This window comes from Haliotis cracherodii, unplaced genomic scaffold, assembly GCF_022045235.1.
Source record: "Haliotis cracherodii isolate W230 unplaced genomic scaffold, xgHalCrac1.p SCAF_13, whole genome shotgun sequence".
NCBI lineage: Eukaryota > Metazoa > Mollusca > Gastropoda > Lepetellida > Haliotidae > Haliotis > Haliotis cracherodii.
This window is the reverse complement of record NW_027266268.1, coordinates 26,828,193-26,851,665: the sequence shown is the minus strand read 5'-3', so window position 1 is coordinate 26,851,665 and position 23,473 is coordinate 26,828,193. Positions and strand designations below refer to the sequence as shown.

The 23,473-nt window shown below is 41.4% G+C and overlaps 1 protein-coding gene across 1 annotated transcript; it reads left to right on the top strand.

The window, feature by feature from the left end:
- Nucleotides 1-473: 473 nt before the first annotated feature.
- On the top strand, nucleotides 474-18,744 carry LOC139458566 (cdc42-interacting protein 4 homolog). The gene is made up of 12 exons (XM_071239994.1): nucleotides 474-607; nucleotides 1,222-1,369; nucleotides 2,017-2,079; nucleotides 2,821-2,925; nucleotides 3,145-3,273; nucleotides 5,741-5,887; nucleotides 6,359-6,574; nucleotides 15,154-15,266; nucleotides 16,243-16,375; nucleotides 17,109-17,257; nucleotides 17,998-18,083; nucleotides 18,581-18,744. The coding sequence occupies exons 1-12, from the start codon at nucleotides 474-476 to the stop codon at nucleotides 18,742-18,744; spliced, it is 1,587 nt and encodes a 528-aa protein (XP_071096095.1).
- The last annotated feature ends 4,729 nt before the right edge of the window (nucleotides 18,745-23,473 follow it).

Below are 23,473 nucleotides of genomic sequence, written 5' to 3'. Positions count from 1 at the left end.
GCTCCTGCTTAGCAATAAATGTGTTAAGTATGTGAGGACAATTAAACACTGGCTGATTGTTCATACCAAAGTTCGTAATAATACAGACATTGTCAAGCACTTGTCTATTACCCTATGACTTGACCCTATGCAGCGGTAGAAACTAACAGTTTTCGTCCACTAGTCCTTATAATGATTACATCTAGCAAAACCCTTAAAAAGGCCAAGTTTGTACTAGTCCTTATGATACCTTAACTATTGGGCAGTTAGTCAAGGCCAATTTCTAACACTGCTATGACAGTGACTAAGTAACATTCCATCTTGCATCTAATCATCAATAGGATCTTTATTCATCCTGGAATGGCTTTGACCCAAAGGAATTACACAGACAGTCCTTCTATACTGACATCTCACCTGTGAAGGTGTAACCAGTATCTATAGCTGCCCCAGTGTGTTTATCTCATCCTACCTGGCTTCATCTATGGCAACTCTGCATGATCCACCCCACCTACCTGTGTAAAGTTGTGTTTCCTGGCAACTGTCCGGAGGTGTGGGTGGGGCTGTGTATTACCCCCTCCCTCCCTCCCTCCCAGGTGGATGACATCCCCTCTATATACCTGACAGTCAGGTAGGGACTCCAGCTCTTTCCATCCTGTAGTCTTTTATCTCAACAGCTCTTGTCGGGTCTGAAGAAAATCCGTTTAGCCATGTGATGCTGGTTTGGGGAAAACAGGTCTTATTTTACATGGAAGGAATACTGCAGCCATGGCATGCTGGTTTTGGGGAAAACTGGTCTTATTTTACGTGGAAGGAATACTTCAGCCATGGCATGCTGGTTTTGGGGAAAACAGGTCTTATTTTACATGGAAGGAAGACTTCAGCAAAGGCATGCTGGTTTGGGGGAAAACAGGTCTTATTTTACATGGAAGGAATACTCCAGCCATGGCATGCTGGTTTGGGGGAAAACAGGTCTTATTTTACATGGAAGGAAGACTTCAGCAAAGGCATGCTGGTTTGGGGGAAAACAGGTCTTACTTTACAGGAAGGGAATACTCCAGCCATGTGATGCTGGTTTGGGGGAAAACAGGTCCTACTTTACAGGAAAGGAATACTCCATCCATGTGATGCTGGTTTTGGGGAAACCTTTACAGTGTAGACCCAAATGGTCCTACTTTAACAACAAACATTACATAAGTAAACAGCTGGTGGCTATTGTAACTAATCCGTGGGCTTGTGTTTCAGGTTTACGTGGTCGCGGGCATTTGTGGACATGGTGAAGGAGCTGCATGACATCGCGGGCCAGCATGAGATGGTGGCTGAGAACCTGCAGGGCACCGTCTTTAAAGACCTGCAGGCTCTCATCGGGGAGCTCAGACAGGAGAGGAAAAGGGTGATTGCTTGTTTCAGACTCAGTCTTAATAGGGGCATGGGGTAGCCAAGTGGTTAGCATTGGCTCGTCATGTCGCAAGCACAGGTTTGATTCCCTAGATGGGTGTGATGTGGGTTTCTGGTTACCACCACCATGATATCGCTGGAATATTGCTAAGTGTGGCGTAAAACCAGTCTTAATCATAACACACCAAATTTTGTATTTTAAAGTGAAGCTGGATGCAATGCAAATTAAGAAGTTAGAATGTCTGGTTGATCATTGGTTAATTTACCCCCAAAATCCTTTTTAAGTTGTTTTATTGACAGATGCACACATTAAAAGATGTTTAAAAATGGACTATTGTTTTCATGCTTTTACAAAACTCATAGAAACCCTTTTGTTTATAATTGATACATATAAAGAGGTGTCATATAGACATTAGTTATAGATTTCCAAATGGTGGAGAGATCCATCCCTTACAGGCCTACTTCCCAACCTACAGGGATTAACCAAACTATAGGATATGTACACACTTAATATAGAAATGGCCACACATTTACGAACAGGACACAATCCCCATAAAGCGTGTGTGATAATGATTAAAATCTGCCACATTTTCATGTCTTAGCTCCTGTGGGGTGTTCATGGATGTGTGTTTATCATTTCAGCATTTACATGAAGGAACAAGGATTCAAGACTCACTTAAACAGTCATACCAACAGTTAGATAAGGTGAGATGCATGGCCGTGACTTCTCTGTGGGGAGTTACCAACAGGTTGGGACACCTGAGCAAGGGGAGACAATTGGGAGTACTGTTAGATACCAACTTGTAGAATAAGTACAAGGCTATGCAAGCTCTATTTTCTTAGGTGTTTGTCTCAATTACATATGCCATGTGGTTGCCTGCTTCCGTGTTCTTGAACAAAGAGAGGTAACTCTCAAAACTGTGTGTCAGCTATCACAGTTCAGCGGTAGACACTACACTACTTGAAGTGATGTTTGTGCAGAGGAGACCCGTGAAGATCCCGTCTTCAGCAACCCATGCATGCCGTAAGAGGCGACTATGATTATCGGAAGGGGCGACGTAAGGGATCGGGTGGTCAAGCTCTCTGACTTGGTTGATGCATGTCATTGTATCCCAATTGCATGGATCGATATTCATGATTTCAATCACTGGATTGTCTGGTCATTTAGCTGGAATATTGCTGTGTGTGGCGTTAAACAACAAACAAACAAACAAAAATTGTGCAGAGGAATTTGTTTTAAACAACTGATCAGAGTAATTACATTTCTTGAAAGAAATTAATGCTTTCAAACTGTAGTAAAAATAAATATGACATGGTCATTTTTGTATTGATTGTATATTCTCAAGTGAAGAAATGTAGATTGATGCAATATCTCTGAGTTAAAGGTATGTTGTGTACTGTTTCTGAGGTATAAGAATAACTTGACATTATGTTTACACCTTTCAGTCAAAACGACAGTACGAAAGGGCTTTCAAAGACAGTGAAAAGGCTCTAGACAATTACAGGAAGGCTGATGCAGACATCAATCTGTCCCGAGCTGAAGTGGAAAAGGTAATTATCACCCTGTGTGTCAGTCTTGTGTGAGAAGAGCTGGAGCTAGTGTAGTGGGGGAACCATTTTCCTGTCACAGGGAGGCTCCAGGTTTGTTCCTCAAGTGATACAATGAGTAAAGCACTTTTAGTCCTGGAACGTAGGTAAAAGTGTTATGTTTATACTGTTATCAGCTGAAAGTTGTGAAAATTTCCCATGTTTTATTTCTTAACTTTGCAGCATCGAATTGTGATGAATACGAAGGCTTCTCAATGTGAGGATTGCAAAAACGAGTACGCTGCCCAGCTCCAGCAGACCAATGCTCATCAGAGAGAGTATTATTCCACCGGCATGCCACAAGTATTTCAGGTAGTACACCCGTCTTCATCATTCACAACATACCGTGAACTACAGTCATAACCAACTCAAAGGGATCACTTATTTGAGTTTGTTATAACCGTAGTTTGTTATAAGCATGTATGCAGCATATACAGCTTATGGACAGGACAAAAAAACTAACTGTTCGTTATATCCGTCAGTTGGTTATAAACGTCTTGGTTATAAATGTAGTTTACTGTATGCAATTTGTTTGAGCAAGGACCTTTTGTTGCCCACCTGGCAGCCTGTTCACAGTCCTGTTACTAAGATTGTCATAAATGTCTCATAGTGAAAAAGATCTAATCTAAGCCCATTCTTGAAGCTGTCTTAGTGCTACGTTTCTTGAAGCTGTCTTAGTGCTAAGTTTCTTGAAGCTGTCTTAGTGTTAAGTTTCTTGAAGCTGTCTTAGTGCTACGTTTCTTGAAGCTGTCTTAGTGCTAAGTTTCTTGAAGCTGTCTTAGTGCTAAGTTTCTTGAAGCTGTCTTAGTGTTAAGTTTCTTGAAGCTGTCTTAGTGCTACGTTTCTTGAAGCTGTCTTAGTGCTATGTTATCGTAAGTTTAGTACCAAAATTATGACAGGGTCAGACCCATCTTAGGAACTTACGACAGGTGAGATTGGGACAACAGACAGCATGTTTGAAGAAAATGATCTGACAGTATGGGTCTACGTTATCATTTCTGAATACAAAACCAAGTGGTTTCCACTTGCACTTTCAAAACATGAACGAGTCTTAGAAGACTCCCCTCAAACATTGCATTTGCCAATTATATGACTTATGCCTAACAGCAAGTTGATGATAACATAATAATTATACCATACAAGAGTGTGGGAGAGGTCTCGGGAGTAGTGCCCTTTACCAGGCGCACTTTTTCAGATCCAATAAGCGCTGTGGGGGCTCGAAAGCGCTTTGCCGGCTCACCGACTTGGCTAATTAGTAAGGACGAGTAGGACCCGGGTACCCACAGGACAACCCAGACTTGTGGTTAGTCACGTGATATATTGTTTAAAGACAAAAATTATCTAAAACTCTATGGTTACGCTACAAGTCACTTATGTTCGCATTTCTTTCTGACTATGCACCCATTCTTTCGGACTATTGTTGAATAAAGATATAACTTAAGTCAACTTTATTGTATACATGACCAGATTGTTTGATACATGTATCTAAATACGTTTTGCCAATTGGACATTTTGTACCTGTCTCTTGAGACCCACAGTGGGTACCCGGGTAGTAGAGGGGTGGGTACCCGGGTAACAGAGGGGTGGGTACCAAGGTAATAGAGGGGTGGGTACCCGGGTAATAGAGGGGTGGGTACCCGGGTAGTAGAGGGGTGGGTACCCGGGTAATAGAGGGGTGGGTACCCGGGTAGTAGAGGGGTGGGTACCCGGGTAATAGAGGGGTGGGTACCAAGGTAATAGAGGGGTGGGTACCCGGGTAGTAGAGGGGTGGGTACCCGGGTAGTAGAGGGGTGGGTACCCGGGTAATAGAGGGGTGGGTACCCGGGAAATAGAGGGGTGGGTACCCGGGGAGTAAATTTGGACTTGTTCCAGTCCTATTCGACCCAAACATTTTTGATGAAGCAGGGAGACATACACTTGCAATATCAATTACAAAACACAACCAGTCCAACAGAAGCTTTTACTGCTATCACACCGAGTTCCCAGAGATTAAGTAGTGATAGATGAAGCCTTCATTTATCAAGGGAGGGCACTCGTCTCAGGCACCGCAATTCACTGTGCAGAGTTGCGTCCCTTGGACTCGCTAGAAACCTATGTTTGTGGGTTCGAATCCCGGTTTGCCCCAATTATGTTTCTAGGTTTGGCATCACCATACCCATGCTTGTGGGTTTCACCAAAGTGGTAGACGCCTGATACCTGCATCACTTCGGGCTTTCCTCCCACATTAAGCTGACACGCCATGATATAACTGGAATACTGTTAAAAGCGGTGTTAAACCCAACTCACTCACTCACTCATCAAGGAAAGTATCAGCTTGTAAAACATGTTTGCGACTATATGTCATACACCATTTGAAAGGTCTAATCCTACTGTTTATAAATATGAAAGTTATGTCATGTTTATCACATTATTTTAAAAATACTTAATTAATAATTACTTATATAAACTATCAGCCCAAGAACAAATCTGTCGGACGTCAGCAACCCATGCTTGCCGTAAAAGGCGACTATGCTTGTCGTAAGAGGCAACTAACAGGATCGGGTGGTCAGGCTCACTGCATGTCATCATATCTCAATTGTTGGGATCGATGCTCATGATATCAATCACTGGATTGTCTGGTCCAGACTCGATTATTTACAGACCGCCGTCATATAGCTAGAATATTGCTGAGTGCGGCGTTAAACAACAAACAGATCAAATCAAAAATCTTAATCAACTTTTTATATCATATTACCCTTTCATCTTTTTACAAGTACAAGCTTATTTGTGTGTGTTTCAGGGTTTACAAGATATGGACGAGAAGCGAATCAACCGCCTCCAGTCAGCTATAGGTCAGAGTGCAGAGGCTGACAGGAATGTCATCCCCATCATCAACACCTGCATCGACGGCATGCAGAAGGCTGCAGCAGCCATAAATGCAAAAGAAGTGAGACTTCAATACAACCATGCACAATTGTTTAATGTCTGAATGTAGTGTTGAATATTGCTAGTAGAGAAGAATATGTTTATGCTTACCAGGAAGTAGATGACAGAGTTAGAGTCTTTGTTTGTTTGTTTGTTTGTTTGTTTGTTTGTTTGTTGTTTAACCCCGCACTCAGCAATACTCCAGTGTATGGTGGCGGTCTGTAAATAATTGAGTCCAGACCAGACAATCACCCACACACACACACACACACACACACACACACACACACACACACACACACACACACACACACACACACACACACACACACACACACACACACACACACACACACACACACACACACACACACACACACACACACACACACACACACACACACACACACACACTTGTACGTCGCTATTTAAGTGCTATACTTTTGGACGTGGCGTTTACTCCATTTCATCGGACCTCATCTTATGTTTTCAGGATTCAAAGATGGTTATCGAGAGGCACAAGTCAGGGTTTCAGGTCCCCAGTGACATTCCATTCGAAGATCTGAGCAACATGCAGGCCACCGAAAACTCGAACCACTCCACACCCAAATCAGCGCCTTCAGACATGAAAAATACCTATAAGACATCCACTGTTTCTGGCAAGAGTCGGAAACGAGGGGGAATATTTGGTTTATTTCAGTCATCAAAGGTAGGTCATGTTCAGATTGTTGGTCTCTCTACTAACATATTGGTCATTTTGAATTAGCATATTAACAGGAGTGTGCACTGTTATTTTAGGAAGCACATGTACTACCAACCGAACATAAGGGAACGATGCACTTTGCTTTGTCTGTCATACAGACCTGAAAACAAATTGATCCCGTACAGCCCATGCTGGTCTGTAATATTTGGCATGTCTAGATTACTGCAGTTTCTCAAAATGAAGTCCCTGGGCTCCTTTTTGTTGTATTTTATTAAGATGATAATTTATCTGTAAAATATTTTCATTTCAGAGACTAGATGTTAGTCCACATTTTATTGTAATCCTTTAGGTAAACTAGACTCAGAAATTCTTTTAAATGTAATGACTGTGACATCTCATCTCACATGTCCACTGATTTTGCTGGTGTTTTCCAAGCTTTATTTCATGTTGGCTCATCTAGACTTAAAGAAACTTTTGAAGTGAATAGGGCATCCTACATATCTGTTTCAAATCCTGTGTTTGAACCTTTGACCAAAAGACCTACATAATACAATATCCTACCGTTGCCAGCCCCCTTTTATTTCACAGATGTAATTGATCAGTAAGTATTCAGTCTCAAGCTGTGTGTGTGAACTCACAAAATGTTAGCAGGTGGTACACCATGAGGAACTTTAAGAACGCCAAAATATTTCGCCCACTTTATTGTTCCCTTACTCTGTGTTGGTAGTACTGCTAGATTGTAAGATGTTTTTTTGACTATTGTAGGGCAAGGTATTATTGTCAGTAGATGTGATTTACCAGGGAGGGAATTCGTTCTGTTTACAATGAATCAACGTTTGTCTTACTTTAAAAAAAAGACAAGATGTTTATCCATACTGTAGCAAATCTTCTTTATTCCTAATGTTCTTAACTATGTGTAGGCAGCCATATGCCACTAACCCAAGCTAGAGTGTTTGTTGCATTGGCAGATAGGCTAGATTATAATACAGCTTTCACTGTAGAGACTGTGTGGTATGCACTCGGATGTATTTCACAACCTCTTGCATATGGTCATCTGACCTACTGTATCATGTGTAAAGTGAATATTTATCATGCACTTCATTGTACGGTCTACTCTAGGTGTTACTTTTGCAGATTCTTTTTTTAATTTTTTTAAAAGGTTTTTATTTAAACATTTGGGGCGTAATGGAGTCATTCCTACAGATATGTTGTGCTCAGTTGTTTTTACCATTATTCCCAATTTGTAATTATAAATATGTGGAATTTCCAAGTTTGTTTTCTAAAGAGGATTTGTCTTCTTAAACATTGACTGAACATTTTTATTAACTGTTGCTGCAGAAATCTCAGGTCTGTTTGATGGCAGTTACACTAGATGTTGGATGTCAGTGAAGCTCCTGTGTTAGATCAGTTGTCAGACATGTTTCATCTTGCCTCATCGTCGGCTTCATCCTTCAAGGGCACATAACGTTCATCACATCAATTCACATGTATTCACATGTATTCTCATGTCTCACGTAGCAGACCTTTCACCGTAGTTCATTTTCATGAATTGCATACATCTTTCCTGACAACTGATTTAACTCAAGAGACGTATTAATGTTATGACGCTTCCAATTTTTCGTCAGGATATATTCTTTTCGATTTGAGTGCTTGGTGTCTGACTGTTGACTCAATTTGTTTGTAGGTTTCTCTTCAGTGTATTTGTGTGAGTGTTAACAACCAACAGAATTTCTCGGGAGAATTTTGTACCAAAGTTTTATTTTCTAGCCAGCCGTTATTATTTGTTTTTCCTCATGTTAAAGATCATTGGATTATTGGTATGTAAAGAATGCAGTCCTGTTTTCCATCCTGCATTATAGTTTCCCCTGAGTTTCCTGTCTAGTACCCAGTCCTATGTTTTCAGCATGGCATGAGTAGGTGTGTGAGTAGTTGTGCTGCAAGCAGTTTGACAGCGTCGGCCAGATGGGGAGGACATCTTGTGTTCCATGTAGTTTTGTAGCATCCGAATAATGTCACATTACTTTAATTTTATGAATGCGTTTGTAAAAGCTATATGGAAAGATAGCTGAGGTAAGTGTATCTCTGTGCTGCCTTGATATTGACATGTGGCTATGCACAGCTACGGGCTGTCCCATCATGTTTACCTAATAGATTCCCGATTTGGAACATCCGCACTAACAACCCTGCCGTATGTACATGAATCATAACCCCATGAAGACCACAAGACAAGTTGCTTCCTAATAGATTTGCCTTCAAATATGTGTACATCTATTTTCCATCATGCAGCTTTCCATGTACTTACCGGGTATGGATCCTCGAGAAGGTACAGATTTATGGCTGTCATCGTTGAGAGCTATTGCAGATAAAAAATCTTTACCAGTCCGATTTCCAACTCGATAAGTAAATATATTGTTGCTCCATCTACAATATAAGTACTTGTATGTGAAGACGAGTGTCTCATGAAGTAAATCATGTTGCCTTTGTCGTTAGATCATGACGCTGGCACTTTGCTGAAGCCTATAAAGTACGATGCACATTTGGATCGGGAATCTATTAGGAAAACACTGGCACAGTCAGCAGCTCCGTGTAGCAACAAGTCCAAATCTAAATTGTTTTAAGGGGGCAGCACTGAGATAGGGTTACTACAGCGATATGGTAAACCACAGGTAATAAGTCAACAATTAAAGTTCTGAAATGGAGCCCTTTTATGAAGTCAATAAGTCCATGGAACACTAGAGGTAGCTGCTGATCATGGCATAATGCTGGGTATCTTTGTCAAGGTGCATGGTCAGATTGCTTCCAGGTATTGTTTTGTTAATTTTGTTCTTTTGTGCGTCACTGTTTACATTGCTTTTTTCCAGGACAAAGATTTATTACTATAGAATTTTACATTCCTCATTTGTTTGGAACTATGACGAACTGAGGTGATGGTGGGCACAGTTTTATTAGAAACCTCACCTTCTTCAGCACGTTTTCCAGGCCTACTTGGAATCAAGTTGGATGATTTCATCAACACCCAGAAAGTATCTCGATGCGTTAATTATTATTTGACTTGGTGAAAAAATTCAAAATTAATCCATCTTCTTTAACGATAATGTATCCCAACTTGGTACAATGTGCGTACATGTTTCTATGAATTGCAACTTCGGTCTGATATGAAGAGTGGTTGGTTTTAGTTTGGGTAGCTTCATACAGAGAGAGTTGAATCCATATAAGCATAGAGCGCTAGAGATGCTCATCCAAGCTAGATACTTTGGAACTGAAGGCTATGTGTGTATTTATTTTGTTTCTAGCTGTTATCGCAGTTACCCACAATCTCTACCACGGTAAATATGTCGCCCACCTCGTATGTCTGTGTCACTGTCCGTCGTCCGTCAGTCTCTCTCACTGGATCTACTGCACTATGTCATAGACAGACCATGCATTACAGCCACAGACAATCACTCTACACAGTACTCCTATGTTTGCTCTCAGAAACTAGGTGTTCCTATGTTGGAATGCAGGAAATATGTTCCCTTTAAATTCTGAATTTCTTGTCTTTAAAAAGTTATAATTTAGATTTCAAGTTGAAAAATAGCTATCCAAAGTTTCATAAGTATCATCCAAATTCACAAAAACATCACTTCTGATAAAGTTAAGATGTCACCATGACAACCTATCATGTGTGATAACTGTTCGTTCTGATAGGACAGTGTCCACTTTCTTAGCAACCCACATCTTTTTTTAAACCAATTTCTAAAACGTAATCCCTGTGCCCTGTAACAAACAACTTTTACACCATTTCGAAATTATTATTTTTTATATCCCAGTAACATTTTGCATATATTTAATACTAACATAGCTTAAAGTATGGAATATATTGCAATCACATCACAGATGTATGCAACTTGTCACAGATGTATGCAATGTGTCACATATGTATGCTGTGTGTCACACATGTACCCAGTGTATATGAAGGTTAGATCCAGGTATGCCGTGTCTATGATATCTTGTAGCATCCAGACCCAGGTGTCAGAACAGGCTGAGTAGATGATCATATCAGAATATGGCATTTCAGAAAACATCCCCTGCTCCCCTGAATCCCAAATCCCCTCTCATTTTTCAGTCGGTCTCATTTGTTCACCCCTGAATCCGAAAGACTACTTAACACAATTCTTAAAATTCACTCTACGAAGGCAGAATCCAGATCGCAGACGAAAAACTTTCAAACTCATTCCTAGCTCATGAAAGGGTATGATTTGAAATTGAATGACTGAGAAAAATATTTTAAAAATAGAATACATACCGGTGAAGGGAATTATTATGTACGTTATATTTTGTTAAATGTTGAATATACGTACCAAATAGATTTTATTTGCGTCCCAAATTCCCTTTAAATAGACCCTTGAATCCCATGTACAAAAGGACGTCTCTTTCTTGACCCGATTATATTGCTACAATAGGTATTCATTATGGAGCTGTCAATCCTGGCCTGGGCAGATATGGTTTGATATGATGATCTACTGAGCCTGCATCTTACTCAGTTCCTAGAGTTAGCAGATGCAACACACTGTGACAGTTGATTTGGTCATGTCTAGGATTAGTGTAGTCAGTTGTATACACAGTGTTAAACTAGTTAATGAAATGTCATAACTACAGCCTGTTAGTTGTCACTGTGTGGCAAATCTGCTCCACAATGTTTTCTGTTGCCTGTTTTACAAAGCAAATGTCGGAAATTGCACAATGGGCTTTTTCCTGTTTAACGATCACAAGAATTCATTTTTTTTGAGAGCTCTGTGAAGTAAGAATTGTGTTTGCATCCTTTTACTCAGGAAGGAACAAATTGTATTTCCTCTGAATGTGTATAGCATGATGACATTTGCTTTGAAAAATGGCAGCAGAATGACAAGTAATATGATTCCAACTGGGTTAGCCATAGACTTCTGGATCTGTGGTATATACTGTGAATCTACCACCCTGTCTGGTGTATATATACAAGGGGAAATAATTCATCACACTCTGGCTTCTGAGCAAAGAGTCAGGACTGTTGAATCTGTCATCCAGAAATATTTGAAACATGTTCTCAAACAGAAGATTGCACCTCCAACAAATTTCTTTTATCAGTGAAGATAGATGCCAGTTTCTTTTCACATAGTTGTCAAGATCCGATGTTTATCAAACATGTAGTGCTATCAAATACGCAAACAACAATGTTTGGCATGGGGCATCTTTGCAGAAGAGTCCCAAGGAAATACATTTATGTTGCAACTGTTTAAAGTGCATGGAATACAATCAAAATTAATCCGGACAGGTGAGTTATGTAGACTTGTGATGCTGTATCTTGTTTGAAAACAGGATTTTCAGAGAGGAACAAATCTTATATACGTTGAAAAAACAGCTTCAGCATCTGATTTTCACTTGTGGGCTATTGTTTAAGAACATATTTCTCCCTTGTACAACACCAGATGGGGATATAAAACGTGGGATGGTCTGGGAAATTTTCTTAATCATTGTCAAAGAGCACTTTAACAAACAGCACAGCATAATGATTGGGAGAGTTTCACAGAGGGCATGCCCAGGTTACAAATTGACAACTTGTAGTCCTAGATGTACTTCCTTCAGTATGTAACCATGGTAACTGTCTTAGAGAACATGTAGCGACTCTGTGATGTCATCAAGAAAGATGCATGTCTATCTATTGTATATAACAGGAAATTGTTTCATCAAAGCAGTGTTGGTACAGAAATATGGACATCTATCTATGGAGAGAAATATTCGAGAAAGTTAACTCAAATTTGCTACGTAGTGTGACCGTGTGTAAATCTTCATCTCTTTAGATGATACGTCCATTGTCACAAGCAACCAGCCTGAGCACCATGTTTTATATAATTATCTCCCCTTTTGAAAAAGATAGATGCAACTATACTTTTTTTAGAAACAAGGAAGAAAAGCAAACAAACCATCCCATTTAGTTCCATCTCCAGCACTGTTTTGAGTTATTAACCAAATGATTTCTGTTGTACTTAACTACCATGATGACCTTGACCTTTGGATGTTGGTGGCCGGGAACTCTAATTTCCATCAGTGTTGTTCTAACATGACACTGTTACTAATACAACATGGCTGTGCCCTGGAGGGGCCCAAATGTACGACACCATGTAAAGTTATTTCTTGTGGCTGCGATTTGATTCAGAATTCAACCCTGTCAAGATCCGGGTTAAAATTGGTCTTCAGCAACCCATGCTCGCCGCAAGAGGCCACTATCAGGTTCAGATGGTCAGGCTTGTTGACTTGGTTGATGTATCCCATTTGTGTAGATGGATGCTCATGATGTCATGACTGGATTTTCTGGTCCAGACTCTATGAGGTGGAATATTGCTGAGTGTGGGGTTTGACAGCAAGCAAACAAATGACATGTCCACGGAGTGATGTTGAAGTGGATCTCCATTGATACCCATTGATACCCTCTGACATGTCGGTGGGGATTCCAAGTATCTGATGTTTGTCTTAAGCACTTCTAAACCTGGGATCTTTCTGATACTATGGCTCTAGCTGGCGTGGATAGTTGCTCATACTGTCAACCACTGGTTTTCCTGTGTGAAATTCAGTTACTGGATGTTGTCATGTAGCTGAAATACTTCAGCGAAAAACAACATTCACTCTCTCACTCACTCTGAAATGTGCAAATGCTTCATTAAACTCTAAAGTTTGATGTGAGGTGAAATGGGGTTTAGCGTCGTGTTCAAGATTGTTTTACTTATATCAACGTACATGCATGAGTGTGTATGGCTGCTTGTACTACTAGTCCAGATTAAAACTGGTTTTATAGTGCCCGCCCACTGAGATACCATGCCACAGTATAACATGGATACTCCACTCAGACACAGTGTACAGACTGAGCTGACTAGTCCTTGTTTTATTCCCTTGATGCAGAGAGCCAGGCAAGGCAACAACAAGTACCATTTTTGGTATGACATGGCCAAGGACGCGAACCATTGACTTTCCATTCTCCAGGCGGAGGCTCTGTCCACTAGGCCACGGGGCAGTCATAAAGTCAGAATACAAACCACAGTTGACAAATATGCTTGTGTAAATGTTAATTTGACTTAACATGCAACTATACATTAATGTCAACTGTCCAAGAGGATGGATTAATGTCTTGATAACATGGTGCTCTGTAATATGGAAGACTACAGTTTACTTGACAAATAACGAAATCAATTTGTATTACATGAAGTTCAGGCTATGAATTCTAAGCGAGAACAGTATGTGACAACTATTTGGTACGACTTTGTTTACAAGGTGCAATTAGAGAGTGAGTATTGTTATTGTGCCAGAAGCTGTAAATCAAGCCATGTGGTCATCGGAGTGTTGCTGCACAATATCAACACTTGACTTCACAAGTAGGCGGGTCAGGTTGACTTCCTCAACCCTGTCCTCACACTGGTGTAAGAGGCTACTTAACATTCCCTGCGTTCTCACCAGTGTTTTCTGCATGTTGTCCATAACAGAACATTACATTGTCCTTAGGCTCGCAGTGGGTTTTTTTTGCCTGGAATTATTTTTTGTTGATTTAATGTGTTACATTTGCAGGATATGCTTTACTTTTCCTAAGCAAGTGTCCAGGTTTGATATTTGATGGACTGAGGCACCATTCACTGGACATTTAATCAATGCCTGGGATATTTATTTACATTTTTGCTGTGCTCAGTAAATGCTCTTTATGATCTACTGATTAATTTAACTGACCGGTGGAGATCCGGGGTAGAATAGGTCTTCAGCAACCCATTCTTGCCCTAAACGGCAACTATGCTTGTCATAAGAGGTGACTAACGGGATCGGGTGGTCAGGCTCACTGACTTGGTTGATGGATGTCATCGTATCCCAACTGCATGGATTGATGCTTGTGATGTCAATCACTGGATTGTCTGGTCCAGACTTGATTATTTACAGATCGCCGTCATATAGCTGGAATATTGCTGAGTGCGGTCTTAAACAACAAACAGAACAAAAAGATTAATTTAAGTATTTCATCTGATAACATTTTGTAATGAAACAGTATAGACAGCTTAATCGCTGTCTCGTGCTTACAAATGAGTAAGTGGAATACCCAAACGGTTTTAGGTGGTTATAAACAGCAGTGGTAGAAATTGCATGCTGTGGTATGCTTTGGTATTGCATGCGTGCATGTTATGGGTTATCAGTGGTAGATGCTAGTATGAGGTCCCTTGACCTCATTGTGGCATTGTCATTAATACAGTTGTCCTTTAGGAATGATGATGGTGATGATGATGTGTGGTCATTTCAGTGACATACAGCCATATCATTGTATATGAATTGTGACCTGCCATGAAATTAACATTGAGTAATTTTGTGTAACATGGCATGATCCCACAGATAAAGAACGCAAATTTAGCAGCTTATTTCGCTTTGCTTAATGATCATGTAGAGTATTGTTATGTGAATGACATGCTTTGTGGTAAATACAAAATGTTTTGTTAGAAATGATTTGTTAAAGATACTTGTGACATATCTGCTTGATGGTGGGCGTTTACATGGATATTGACCAGTTTAGAGTGAGATATGACTGGTTTGATTGTCTTCAGGTGGATGACCCAAAGGAAGACTTCAGTGACCTGCCTCCCAATCAGCGTCGGAAGAAGCTGCAGCAGAAGATTGATGCAATCAAGAAGGAAATGGCCAAAGAACAGGCAGAGAGGTACTCTAGGGTTGTGGGAGGGTGGAAGTCCTTGGGGGTAAGACAGACAGAAAGGTACTGTAGGGTTGTGGGAGGGTGGTAGTCCTTGGGGGTAAGACAGGCAGAGAGGTAATGTAGTGTTGTGGGAGGGTGGTAGTCCTTGGGGGTAAGACAGGCAGAGAGGAACTGTAGGGTTGTGGGAGGGTGGTAGTCCTTGGGGGTAGCACAGACAGAGAGGAACTGTAGGGTTGTGGGAGGGTGGTAGTCCTTGGGGGTAAGACAGGCAGAGAGGTAATGTAGAGTTGTGGGAAGGTGGTAGTCCTTGGGGGTAGCACAGACAGAGAGGAACTGTAGGGTTGTGGGAGGGTGGTAGTCCTTGGGGGTAAGACAGGCAGAGAGGTAATGTAGGGTTGTGGGAGGGTGGTAGTCCTTGGGGGTAGGACAGGCAGAGAGGTAATGTAGGGTTGTGGGAGGGTGGTAGTCCTTGGGGGTAGGACAGACAGAGGTAATGTAGAGTTAAACTGTTACAGGGATAGCTTTGTTTCAACTTGAAATTATATAGGACTTGCTGTTACAGAGATAGCTTTGTTTCAACTTGAGATTATATAGCACTTGCTGTTACAGGGATAGCTTTGTTTCAACTTGAGATTATATAGCACTTGCTGTTACAGGGATAGCTTTGTTTCAACTTGAGATTATATAGGACTTGCTGTTACAGGGATAGCTCTAATTCAGCCTGAGATTATGTGGGACTTGCCTGTACAGGGATAGCTATAGTTCAACTTGAGATTACATGGGACTTGCCTTTACAGGGATACCTTGAGATTACAGTGAAACACTGTTGTGTCAAACTTACTGTTGTCTCGAAGTAAAAGCATTGCCCCTGCATGTTCCTTCTTTATTTATCATTTTCGGTTGTGTGGAACCTCAGTATTGACATAGGTCTCTCAACTCCAACACAACGGTGTTTGACTGTATACATGGCTTGCTGTTACAGGGAAGGCATGTTGAAGATGAAAGATGTTTATGCAAACAACCCGGCTCTAGGAGATCCAAGTACCTTAGATAAGAAAATAGAAGAAAATGCTCAAAAGATAGATGATCTACGGCAAGATCTGCAAAAGTTTGAGGTGAGTGAAAACACATTGATGCCATTTAATCAATATGATTCCAAGTACAGACACAGGGGGCAGGTGGACACACAGACACGTCAGTTAGATCACTCTCGTCAATCAGTAGGTCCTGAAACATATAACATTATACTGGAGAGTTCTTAAGGATTGTCGTATGAATACTTCCGACAATATGTTTGGAAAATACTGGTGTATATTGGGTTTTTCAAAATCATGCATATTTTCATCTTGTTGGCAAAATGTACATCAGTGACAACTCCAGTTGAAATTATGAAATTAGCATCTGATTCCTGTGATCGAAGAAGCCAATTTATTCACGACCAGCCTCCTGTATAGGATCTGTCTATTACGTTTGTGTTGTGGCCAGAGTAACATCCAACAAAATGGTGGACTGCTACAAAGTTGTCAAAAAACTGCAGGGGAAGTGTGATGTATGTGACCTTTTTTAGTATTTTGTTACATGAATCATTATTGCAATTTATGGCTATAGAAAAGGCCAATACCCATCACTACTGACTACGTAAATCTACCTACTGTTTTCGTAGAGATGAATTGCTTGCTGAAATTAGTTATTTGGATAAACAAGTGTCCGGCAATAATGAGTTTCATGTTCAACATTGTCCCTGAATTATTTCCAGGCTATCGAGGTTCCACGAAAGTCAGCATTCAACTTACTAGGTAGTGTGGACATATTGAGTGATGAAATGAGTGTTTGTGTTATGTGTTCCAGAATTATCTAGGTGAGGCTGATGGTAAACATCGGCGCCACAGTACGTCTAACGAGTCGCTGTCCCCAAGTGTGTCAGATGGCAGTACCCCAGCCAGTCAACAGCAGGTCTCCGAGCCAGGAACACCAAACCTGCAGCATAATGTGTATGCGTAAGTATATGCTGTCCGTGTCTGTCACATCATGGTGCTGTGGGGGCACGGGGTGCCCAGTCGTCTAAGGTGCCGCAGTTTGCCGTGTGTTTTGAATCCTGGTTCGCCCTGGTAATGTTTCTAGATTTGTAAGCAGCACACCCGAGCTTGTGGGTTTCACCAAAGTGGTAACTTCTGAGACCTGAATCACTTCGGTCTTTCCTCCTGACTTGAAGTGACATCACAAGTGGAATAAGTGATGTCACGACCGGAACCAATACCGGAAGTGACGTCATAGATGACACTTTTATGACCTTTGAGAGACCGGAAATGACATCTAGAAAGGAAATGAAGTCATTTAGACCCGAAATGACCTGCCTCTGCACATGGAAGAGGTCGTCCAGAGTGCTATTAGGGATACGACTAATGATGTATAGTTGACAGTGAGGAGGACTTCTGATGAAAATCTGATTGTTTAGTTTTAGTGTGGTCGCAGCCTGAATACAATATTATGGCAGTGATGTAATAGAGGTAGTATTCCAAGAATTATCAACAATAACAATTGTTTTGATGTTGATACAAATGTTACTCTGAATATTTGCAATGTTCATTTCACATCCATAGAAAACAAACATCTAGCTGAACCTTACATATGATATGTACCTCTGATATTTATGTTTCTGTGTGGAAACTTCACTGTATCGTAATATGAAACTGCCTCCCACTCACTGCTAACGTCTCATACTGACCTTCTGTTTCAGGCCTATTGATGGAGATGAGGAGGGGGAGGATGAGTTTGAAACGTTTCCTATCATCGGAACCTGTCGGGCATTATATCCTTTTGATGGTGAGTTCTACAACTGTAGCAAAGCCCATGCCAACTTTCATCACAACATCCGTACCAAAGTAGCTTGATGCTGATTTATCTTTATGTACACGTGTTGACCATCTGTCATTAGACAGCAGAAAACACAGTCCTCCTAAATAAGACCGCCTCCATGGTCTTGTTGAAACAGCATCTGCCCGGAGACGTCATGCCAATAGACGTTAAAAGAAGGTAGTTGTTTTTGTCCTGCCTGACACTCAGTAGTTTGGGGACAAGACAAGGACTGGTTGGCTCGGAGTCAGTATACTGTGTCTGAGTGGAGTGTCCATGTTGAACTGCAGCATGGTTTCTCAGTGGGCTATCACTATAAGACCGGCAATAGTTCGGACTAATACAGGAAGACACGCACACGCATGCACGTCGCTATATAAGTGCAATAGTCTTTAACATGACATTACCCCCATTTCACTTTACATTACCTCTCCCAAATAAACTCACCCTGTTGCTGTGGTTTTCAGGAAGCAGCGAAGGGTCGATCTCCATGCTGGAGAATGAAGAGTTCAACATCATAGAGGCTGACCAGGGCGACGGGTGGACGCGGGTCAAGCGGGACGATACCTCCGAGGGCTTCGTGCCGACATCCTACATAGAGGTCCACCTGTACGATCAGGATCAAGTCTAGCACACCATATAGCATTACTCTAGTTCACAGACCTGAAAGATGTCACTGTCGGTTGTTAAAACGAGATCTCCAGGATGCAAGCTGCTGATTGAGTGTCGTGTTTCATAACCAGGAGAACATTGAGGTGTCTGCAGCGGGCAAATCCCACTAGTGTTTGGAACAGACCGTCTCCATAGTTCCTTCATCAAGCCATGCTAGAAAATGCACCGTCCTGTTTTAACAGACTGAGAGCCGACTTGGAATGTGTGAAAGTACTATCATCAGGTGACAAGGTAACCTAGGTCATCTTTCAGGTGGTCAGTCCACAGCTCCATGCTTGCAATCAGTCAGATGCCTGCGCAGGCCCATCAGGTGATGGAGAAGCCCTAGCTTGCGTTGTCATCGGTTACACAGCTACGTAACATTCACCTTGTGATTGCATCAATTATCAAGCTACATAGATGCATCTTATGACCTTGTACGGGACAGGGTTGCATCAGTTCGTAAGCTAGTAGGATTCACCTTGTGACCTTGTGGGTACCGGAGATGACTGATGATACCTTCCACTGGGCAGTATCTGCCTGAAGCAGCTTCAGCCTCTCCCACTACAGTCCACGGTCCATGATGCTGTGTCACGCCATTGCTGTCCAGTGTCCATCTGCTTCATCTAGTAACTAGGTCAGTCAGATCTATGTAGGGTAGGGTTGATGGTGTCATTACTTCACGTGGTGAGATTACCCATCGGAGTCCAACACTGCATTGAGTTAACCCTGCAACACATCGCCCACCCAGCTTCATCAACATCATGTATAACACCTGCTTCAAATGCTGACCGCAACATCATGGACCCTGAGCAAGACCGAAGAAGGATGCGATTTGATATAAATGTGTTCTGTAGTTTTCTAGAAAGAATGTACGTATACAAGAGTCACACAGTTGTCGAGGAAACGTATTGATAATGGACAAAAGAGGATTGAATGAAGACAGTTGCCTCTTGATGTAGATTTGAATGATGGAGTAAGGTTTAATCTTGCTGATGTTTGAAAGGCAGCTCTTTGGTAACAGATATTAGAAGACTGCTGACAATGCATTTACATTGTGTGCTGTTTACCATGTGTTGGTGGTCAGATTGGATATTAATGCTGCAACATCAAAGGGCTGTCTTTCGGCTTCATCTCCGACTGTAGTTTGGGGAGAGGTTCATGTTACGCTGATGATTAAATCGTGCAATCAAATTCTCTGGCTGGAGATAAACAGATCAACTTTTTTAAACGATCAAGGTACACTTTATACCTTTTTAATCTGTTTGATATATGTAGTCATTCATGTTGTATATATTTGATACTAATGTACTTATGCTGGCTTGCTGTACGCTGTTGTTGTTGCTGCTGCTGCCTGCACAGATGATCAGCATTCAGTCGGGATACAGCAAAGGGCACCTGTTGACTGCTGGAGAAGCCTGTGAAAGTAGGGGAAGTAACTCTCTAGTAGTGATGCTCTTCCAATGAAGGCCAAGAAATTTGATAGAATTATGCACTCGAATTTGAAAAAAGGAAAGCACCTCTGTAACGATGAATTGAATTGAGCACGTGCTTTTATGTAGCTGGATGATTAATATGTTGAATTCTTGTCATGTTGTGAAATTCTTCAAAACATCATTTTCACAACATCATATTGTTTTAGTATCTACACAACTTGATTAAGAAAAAAGGCCTTTATTGTGTTGACTGAAGTCAACAGTCTTGATAGACATTTGTCTAATGTAGAAATATATATGGACAGCATACACACTACCGGAATATCCCCTACTGAGGAATGTCCACGTTGGTATCCCGACAACATAGACTTGCTTTTAGCCCTTTGTCCTTCCCTTGTGATCTTGTTTTAGCTCTGTGTCATGTACAGCATGCACATAACTTCTTAGTTGACGAGGATGCAGTTGTGTATAATATCATGCTGTAATTTGTGATGCTATATTATTTAAATCATTACTGTTTGTGCTTGTTAATGATTCCTCCCCGGCAGTGCAGGCATCTGGTAACATACAGCTTTTGTGGTTAGCCCAGTAGCAACAATGTCTTGTGTTGGTGACATTGGGTGGTTTGGTAGGGTAGCCTCATGGTTCATGCACTTGCTCCTTCACCTAGACGGTCCAGGTTTGACTCCCTGCTGGACTCAGCCTTGGCCTGTCCTGGTGTACTGGTAAGGTAGCCTAATGTTTCATGCACTTGCTCCTTCACCTAGAAAGTCCAGGTTTGACTCCCTGTTGGATTGCCTTTGGTGTTTCTTCGGACATCCATCTGACACTTTGGACCCACTTTTAAGTGTAGTCTAAGTCAGAGTTTCAGTGTGGGTTGGAATAGCAGATCCACTAAAATCATGATCCTTGGTTTGTCCAGCAAGTACTGAATGTATGCAACTTGACCATAACCAAACCAAACTCCTTTCTTTCATCACTATGTTGGTGCACCTTATTGACACTTGCTCCTGTCATACTTTCATTGTTTGCTTGAGGGCTTGTTCTGAACGACAACAGACAGTGTCTGGGCTTTGTTTTTATGTGTTTGTAAACTTATCAGAACCTGAAAGGATTTTGGAATTAGATTTCGAGAAAGTGAATTCATTTTGTACATGAAAATCATAATCACTCTCACTGTCAATAAAATTGACTTGACAGCCATCTGTGACATATCATCATTTAAAACATCAGCATGTTTTTAGCTGCTATGACAGAGCAGATGTGTTCAATAGTGTGTGTTGCGATGACAAGCCCAGGACATTATCTACCATGTGGCTGGAATGTTGAAGTAAAATACACTAGCATCCAAACACCCACCTACTCCTACTCCCAAACCCCCATCAATCTCTCCCTCTCATCCACACCCTACCACCGACCCACCCACACATATTCCACCCATCCACCGAGTACCACCCTCCCGCCAAGTTGGATGTAACTCAGTGTCAGTCTCACAATATTGCCACCCACCCATTAACTCAATCTTCCAGACATCCACACACCCTCACTCACTAGACAAGTTTTGTTTCTGTTTACTGCCTCACTCAACAGTATTCCAGCTATATGACGACGGTCCGTAAATAATGGAGACTGGACCAGAAAATCCAGTGATTGATGTCATGAGCATCGATCTACGCAACTGGTATACGATAACATGCATCAACCAGGTCAGCGAGCCAGACCACCCGATCCCGTTTGTCGGCTCTTACGACAAGCAGCAAGCATGGGTTGCTGAAGACCTATTCTAACCCGGATCTTCATGGGCATCCATGCTGAAGACCCTGTTCAATTGCCCGTATGGGTAAAATGTGTGAAGCCCATTTTGGTGCCCCCTACTGTCATGTGGCTAGAATAATAAGTTAAACCCTTCTCACTCACTCACTCACTACCTATCTTACCCACTCACAGATACTCATAAACCCACCCACCCACCGACACTGACACTCTAACACTCACCCACATGGAGTAGTTGGGCCACTGCTTGACTGACTGATAATATATCACAAAGCGTATTGTAAAGTTGCCTGCACTAGAGTTGCGGACTGAAGACTCCCTGCCTGTTACTCTCTGCAGAAGCTGTTATCACTGTATATTATTTGTTTATACGGGGAGAAAGATTCCTACATTGTTACGTCGATATAACCTAGATCAATATCGTCCTTCCTGATTGTATACAAAGCATGAGGTCAGTGACCTCACTCTGACATTTCCCTTTCCTTCCTGCAAATACTTGCTTGTCCATCAGTGTGGCTTTTACCTGTGCTATGCAACAATATGGGTTCGCAAAATGCATGATTTCTGTGAATGAGGCATCGTAATTAAGCCTTACCCTTAATTAGCTAATGAGGAAGAAGAAACGAGTTGTTTTTTATTCTTGGGTACTTATCATGTACAAAACACTCCTGCTTTTCGTCAAAGATGAAAATTGTGGTCTAAGTTTACTCACTTCAACAATATCTAGGTCACCTGCACTAAATTGTAAGTTATCTACACTAATATGTAGAATACCTGAACTAATGTAGGTCATCTGCGCTAAATTGTAAGTTAAATCCTAGAGAACGAAATGTTCTTATTTTTATTGCTAATGTTTACAACTTGTTTTACTTGATCACGTTGTGCAATTGTCTAACATTTGCAAAAAGCAGATGTCAAGAAGCTGAACTCCTGAACAGATCTATATACCCGAGCCGTTCCTCTCAGCAGTGTGTATATAGTCGTTTGCTAGAGCTTTCTGCTGTTTGTTTGAAATCGTCAGTAGGGTCTTTCTACTGCATTGATCTGTGATGAAGGTGCAACATTTGTATGTGTAATGATAATTATTGTATACTTTGTTTATTCCGTCTCAACCCATTTGGGCCCCTTCAACAAAGGGGGAACGGTGGGGTAGCCTTGTGGTTAAACAGGGGTGAGAATCGTCCGCGGATCCGCAAATTTCCACAAGTCTTAGTGACAACAAATTTCTTAAAATCTGATGGCTTTCCCTCATAAACTCCCACAAATTATGGACCATGCTCCTTTGCAAAGAAGTTTCAGCTGGAAACGAAAATATCCGTTCTCATCCCTGGTTAAAGCATTTGCTGCTCACGCCAAAGACCCAGGTTCGATGGGTACAGTGTGTGAAGCCCATTTCTGGTGTCCCCCGCCATGATGTTGCTGGAATAGTCCTACAGGCGGTGCAATACCATACTCGCTCACTCCACAAAGTGATCAACGCACTCTAACTACCATTATCAT

What these genes read in the sequence shown, in the direction of transcription:
- LOC139458566 (XM_071239994.1), top strand. Translation starts at nt 474, where the DNA reads ATGATCCACCCCACCTACCTGTGTAAAGTTGTGTTTCCTGGCAACTGT. An exon ending in CATACCAACAGTTAGATAAG is followed by an intron (nt 2,080 to 2,820) that starts GTGAGATGCATG and finishes TACACCTTTCAG; the next exon opens with TCAAAACGACAGTACGAAAG. An exon ending in GCCAAAGAACAGGCAGAGAG is followed by an intron (nt 15,267 to 16,242) that starts GTACTCTAGGGT and finishes TTGCTGTTACAG; the next exon opens with GGAAGGCATGTTGAAGATGA.